At 38.2% G+C, this 7143-nt stretch overlaps 1 protein-coding gene across 1 annotated transcript in view; it reads right to left on the reverse strand.

Moving 5' to 3' along the window:
* Positions 1-5449, reverse strand: part of LOC114641853 (intraflagellar transport protein 57 homolog) — a 41800-nt gene extending 36351 nt beyond the window's left edge. The window contains exons 1-2 of the mRNA XM_028790879.2: positions 5074-5449; positions 1546-1708 (exon numbers count right to left, since the gene is read on the reverse strand). Coding sequence (XP_028646712.2) covers positions 1546-1708; positions 5074-5240 — 330 coding nt within the window. The 5' untranslated portion in view covers positions 5241-5449. The remainder of the gene's footprint in view (positions 1-1545; positions 1709-5073) is intronic.
* Between the last annotated feature and the right edge of the window lie 1694 nt (positions 5450-7143).

Consider the following 7143-nt stretch of genomic DNA (forward strand, 5'->3'; position numbering starts at 1 on the left):
TCAGCTGATAGTTGTCTCTGACACGTCCACATTGGCTCCCTGATGTCTGTTTCTGGTCTGTCAGAAAGGCATGGGGGGCTTTTTCTTGACCATAGTGAGGATTCTTCTGTCATCAGCAGTGGAGGTCTTCCTTGGCCCACCAGTCCCTTTGTGATTACTGAGCCCGCCAGTGTGTTCTTTCCTCTTCATGATATTCCAGACAGTTGATTTGGGTCCTCCTAATGTCTTACTGATGTCTCCAATGGTTTGATTCTTGTGTTTCAGACTCATGATGTCTTCTTTGACTTTCATTAGCACAGCTCTTGTCCTCATGTTGAACAATGGCAGCTACAGACTTCACACAGGGTAGCAGCAGGCCGAGGTCTCTTATGAAGCAATGAATTCCACCTGAGTGATCACAAACACCTGGGATGCCAATTGTCACAAACACTATGATGCCCTGAAATGGGGGGACCTTGCATAAAAAGTGTGGTGTGACTGAAATGTCTGCAAATCCCCTTAAAAGAAAGTCTTCAATGTGCAGTTTAATGAAAATGTGTTTGATCTGAAATTTTAAACAGTGGAGCAGAGGGGTCCATGACGGAGGACAGATAGATGTGAGAAAAAGAAAAGAGTCTCCGGTCTGATGAAACCTGTTTGGACTCAATTCTAAAACAGGGACCACTCATCATCTGAATGATAATACCACTGCAAAGGTGAAGCAAGGTGGTGGCAGCATCATGTTGAGGGGTTGGTCAGCAGCAAGAATAGATAGATAGATAGATAGATAGATAGATAGATAGATAGATAGATAGATAGATAGATAGATAGATAGATAGATAGATAGATAGATAGATAGATAGATAGATAGATAGATAGAAGGGAGGGCACTGTTGATACATACACACAAATTGAGTGAATCAAAAATGAGAAAATCAATTTTTACATACATACATAGATATGTAGCAACTGACAGACAAAAACAGTGTCTGCACACATTAATGTGTTGTAGATTTAATTTTAAATGAATATGTTTACAATTTTTTCCTATCAATCTTCACTCCATAACCCTTAATGACAAAGTGAAAATGTGTTTTCAAAAATATTTGTAAATTTATTAAAAGTCAAAAACTGAAACCTTTCATTTTCTGAGGTTCAAAACACTACCATATCCGGTTGTGAACTTGTGTAGATTTTTAATTTCTCTTTGGGGACAAATAAATTATTCAATTCTAATCTAATCTAATCTAAATAAATAATTGTCTTTCATTAACAGTTAAATAACAAATTGGTTGGAGCACTAACTGCTTACCAGTTAAGAAAGTGTCTGGAATGATCACCTGCTTGCCCGGCGGCCCTCCAGAATCTGAGTTTGATTTATGGCTATCCTTGGTGACTTGTGTTTTGTTTTTTTGAGCACCCCCTAGAGTTTAACTAAACTGAATAAACCAGGTGACTGTACCAGAGGGCTGGTTACACTAAGACTTGACAGAGACAGTAACGGCGTAATGGGACTTATAAGGAAGCTGAAGTTTGACCCAGTTAATGCTTTCCAATGATACTTACAAAGTTCCGGAACTCCTTCAGTATCTTTGAGACAGTAGCATTGGGGTCATCGTACTCCTGCGGCTGTTCAAAATGGCAGCCAGTCTTGTTGATGAGCCAAGCAGCAATAGTGGTGAACATGAAGAATTGTTCTCCCGGATTAGTGGGAAGTGCAAAGTAGTGCCTGAAAAAAAAAAAGGAGCTGGGTTAAGGTGATATGCATCCATAAAATGTTCAGGTAATCACAATGTGCATCATTTCTGTTTCCAAGAATCAATTAACTTCAATGGTGGATAATGTGCTGCTAAGAAGAGAGGAATATAGTCACAATAAAAGACATCTGTAAGGAATCTACAATGGGGTGGTAAAGCAGGTGGAATGGTGACCCTGCCCCCTCATGGATTCAGCTTCTAGCGTTTCTGTGTGAAGTCTGCACCTTCCCCCTGTTCTTATGTGCAAAGTTTCCTTCAGTTTTCTTCCAACATCTTTAAAGATATGCAGGTGGTCTCTAAACTGTGTATGCTTGGTGGTCCCTCAAGTACTCAGACCTTTTCTTATGACACTTGAGGTGCATCCCATTCTATGGATCATCACTGAGATGTTTTTATGCCTTCATTGGATTGTGCTTCTGATCAACTCATTTGAATGGATTGATTAGCAAAGACACACATCTGTCTACAGAGGGGCCACAGCTAAGCAAAAACCAAACCATAAGTTCAAAGGAATTGCCTGCAGAGCTCAGAGACAGGACCGTGTCGAGACACAGATCTGGGAATGGCTACAAAATAATTCCTGCAGCATTGAAGGCTCCAAAGGGCACAATGGCTTCCATAACTCTTAAAGAGAAAAGGTTTGGGAGAACCATGACATTTTCTAGAGCTGGCCACCCAGTGAGACTGAACAATTGGGGGAGAAGTGCCTTAGTAAGAGAGGCTACCAAAAACCAGGGGGGGCACTCTGACTGAGCTATAGAAAACCTGTGAGAAGAAGGGAGAAACGTCCAGAAGAACAACCACCAAGGCAACACTCCATTTATCTGTGCTTTATGGAAGAGTGGCAGACAATACATGAAGGTCCCTTAGGGTTTGCTAAAAAGATACTTAAAGAACTTTCAGACTATGAGAAAAAGAAAAGAGTCTCTGGTCTGATGAAACCAGGATTGACCTGTTTGGCCACAATTCTAAATACAATATCTGGGGGAAAACAGGGACCATCTGAGTGATAATACCAGTCCAATAGTGAAGGAGGGTGGTGGCAGCATTGTGCTGAGGGGCTGGTCAGCAGCAAGGATGGACAGACAGACAGACAGACAGACAGACAGACAGACAGACAGACAGATAGATAGATAGATAGATAGATAGATAGATAGATAGATAGATAGATAGATAGATAGATAGATAGATAGATAGATAGATAGATAGATAGATAGATAGATAGAATTTGGTATAGTGGGCAGGATTAGATGGATGGATGGATGGATGGATGGATGGATGGATGGATGGATAGATAGATAGATAGATAGATAGATAGATAGATAGATAGATAGATAGATAGATAGATAGATAGATAGATAGATAGAATTTGGTATAGTGGGCAGGATTAGATGGATGGATGGATGGATGGATGGATGGATGGATGGATAGATAGATAGATAGATAGATAGATAGATAGATAGATAGATAGATAGATAGATAGATAGATAGATAGATAGATAGATAGATAGATAGAGTGCATCCGGAAAGTATTCAGAGCGATCACTTTTTCCACATTTTGTTATGTTACAGCCTTATTCCAAAATGGATTAAATTCATTTTTTTTCCTCAGAATTCTACACACAACACCCCATAATGACATCATGAAAAAAATTTACTTGAGGTTTTTGCAAATTTATTAAAAATAAAAAAATTGAGAAAGCACATGTACATAAGTGTTCACAGCCTTTGCCATGAATATACTATACTATGGTATATACACTATACTTTGGTATAGTGGGCAGGATTATATAGAAAGATAGATGTGAAAGGCACTATATAATAGATTTAAAATGAACAAAAATAAAATTTCTGATTTGGCTCTCACAGCCCCAGTGAAGAGGTATATTGCTGTACTGGCATGTTGCTGTTATTATAAAAGACCCCCAGTCACGTTTCTCGGACCACTTATGCTGAGCAGTTCATTGGCTGAAAGTCCTCATTATTGGTGTCAGAGAGAGGATGTTCAGCGCTGTTTAGAACTCACAACTGGCGCTCGGTTTTGTTTTGTTTTCATTCTCTCCTTCACTGCGACCTCCAGAGGGTCCAGAGTGTGTCCCCTAACTGAGCCTGCCCCTTTAATTAGCTTGTTAATTTGGTGGGCTTCTCTTGAATTGATGCTACCAGACCAGCACACCACTGTGTAGAAAACTGCTGATGTTTGACTGTGAGACTGCACTGTTTGCATATTGGAATATTGAAATACAAATATATTTTTAATTCAGTAATCTTATAAGAAAGAACGAATAACTGAAGTCATTCACGTGGAAAATGATTTGATTTTTTTTAATAATGAATATTATTATTAAATAATAATGGAGGTATTTTTAAGATATCTTAATTTGAGATGCATTCAAAGATATTTTAAAATCATTTACTGATATTTTCAAATGATTAATAAATAGCTATAATGAGTTCAAGATATCTGGAAATATTTAAAGATATCTTGAAATGATTTAGAAAAAAATATTTTAATATTTATGGATATATTTAAATGAATTTAAGTTATTTTCAAATGTTTTTAAAGGCGTCTCTAAATGATCATTTGGCTTGCCGTGTAAGATTAACATAAAATAGGTGAATAAAGACAAGAATCTCCGAGGCTGATTAAGCTACTGTTTAACAGATTATAATGCAATGGGTTTGTTTCAACATAATTTAATTGTTTTAATGTGACATGTAAGAGAATTGTGTCAATGTAACTAGAAAAATCTTAGTAATATCAACAAACACGATTATTTTAACTTCAATTTAAGAACCCGTTAGTTCATTTTTCACAGTGCTCGCATGATTCACTATCGTTAATTATAACCTATAATGCTATCGCTATTATAACACGACACATCGCCTTTTTCTTGTTGCTCTGACAGCACGTTTTCTCTGATCGCATCGCAAATATATAAGTTCATAATCCACCTTATTTTGATATGCAGTGTATTCTTGAATGTGTTCATATGCTGTTGTCCTGTTTCCATAACAAAGTACGATAACACATTTAAGATGTTACGATATTTAAAACAATACGATTCGCGACAGACTCATGAGTGAATTGTACAACTGAACCTGTCTTTCACGAATTAAGAGAGACGAGGCATGCGCTTTAGATATCTACCGGCGAACCAAAAATACCCAAGACACGCATGCGCGTTAGTCCTCCCGAAGCGCTCCACTTAATCTGTCAATTCTTTGGTCACGAATCGGTTCACATGACTCAATGAAATAAATCAAAAAAGAAGGAATCGCTCGCGAATCTCCCATCACTTGCTGCCGACACCCGACCGCATATTTGCTCGCTCACCTCGACAGGCTCTTCACGTTGTTTCTCCGGAGCACCTCCTCCTCGTAGTTGAGAAGCTTTAATTTATCCAGTAGTTCCTCCATGACCACAAATAAAGTGTAAGCCGCTCCGGGACCCGGCTCGTAATCTTCGGATCTCCGGCTTTCTTCGGACATTTTGACAAGCATCTGACTGACACCGAGGGCTGCTGTTGCCTGTGCTATAATGGAAAAATAAATGGATGTGGACAATGAGTACAAAAATAAAAGTATCGATAGATTAGCCACTAGTCTTTATCATTTGGGTGGCAACGACTTTTATTTTTTATTGAATGTCCGAGGTGGCCGTTTCCACGGAAACCGCTATCTTTACCGAGCTCGATGCGAAAACGTCAGACGTGTCCCGCCGACCAACACGAATCGGAGCAAAGAATTTCTCGAGAGGGCCGGTAAAACGCAAAGACCACGTGTACCAGTGATGGTGGTGGACCTGGCGGAGTATGAAAAGGAATAACCCAGCAAATAAACTGACATGGGACCAGCATGGGCAAAGTTAACAGTGTTGGCATGTGTAAATAAAGTTTAGTTAATCTAATCGACTCTAATCTATGTGGGCAGCCAACTATGGCTCAATTGGGATTAGCACATTGGGGCAACAGTGGCCACAAACCACTGACCTAGAGTGGGCAGACAGTCAGGAAGTCCAAATTTGGTCATGAACCTGAAAAACCCATCCATCTATTTTACATACCTGGTGGGGATGCCAAGCACCTGGAGCCTACCCCAGCAAGCAGTGGGCACCGCCAGGAACAACCCCTGGACAGGGCGTTGGCCCATCACATGGTGAACACGCTCACACTCACAGCATATCTATCTATCTATCTATCTATCTATCTATCTATCTATCTATCTATCTATCTATCTATCTATCTATCTATCTATCTATCTATCTATCTATCTATCTATCTATCTATCTATCATAGGGACAATTTAGCACCAGAAGTCCACCCACCTTCATGACTTTAGATTGTGGGAGAAAAACAACAAGAACATGGGGAGAACATGCAGACTCCATATGAGGAGGACCTCGTATGTGAATGCTGGTCTCCTTAGTGTGAAGCACCAGTGCTACCACTACACCCCTCTCTGGTCCTTACTGGTCCTGCCCTTGAAAGTTTTTTAGTGTTTTGTTGTTTTTTTTGTCCATCAATTAAAAGATGTGTAATTATAAAAATTTACAATTTTCTAATTAATAAGAAGGAGCTGTACACCCCTGGTGTCTACAATATATATACATACACACACACATATATATATATATATATATATATATATATATATATATATATATATATATATATACATATATATATATATATTGTAGGAGGAGAATGGGTATCAGGGAAGAAGGATAGTTTCGTACCCAGACGGGAGGCCAGAATGGAACATCAGATGGATTGGCCATCGGGACGGAAAAATAACTTTGTGCCCTGCCTGTAGTGCAGCATGGTGGTGGCAGCATCATGTTGAGGGGTTGGTCAGCAGCAAGAATAGATAGATAGATAGATAGATAGATAGATAGATAGATAGATAGATAGATAGATAGATAGATAGATAGATAGATAGATAGATAGATAGATAGATAGATGTGAATGGCACTATATGATAGATAGATAGATAGATAGATAGATAGATAGATAGATAGATAGATAGATAGATAGATAGATAGATAGATAGATAGATAGATAGATGTGAAAGGCACTATATTACTGATAGATAGATAGATAGATAGATAGATAGATAGATAGATAGATAGATAGATAGATAGATAGATAGATAGATGTGAAAGGCACTATATTACTGATAGATAGATAGATAGATAGATAGATAGATAGATAGATAGATAGATAGATAGATAGATAGATAGATAGATAGATAGATAGATAGATAGATTGATGTGAAAGGCACTATATTACTGATAGATAGATAGATAGATAGATAGATAGATAGATAGATAGATAGATAGATAGATAGATAGATAGATAGATAGATGTGAAAGGCACTATATTACTGATAGATAGATAGATAGATA

This window comes from Erpetoichthys calabaricus, chromosome 6 (genome assembly GCF_900747795.2).
Source record: "Erpetoichthys calabaricus chromosome 6, fErpCal1.3, whole genome shotgun sequence".
NCBI lineage: Eukaryota > Metazoa > Chordata > Cladistia > Polypteriformes > Polypteridae > Erpetoichthys > Erpetoichthys calabaricus.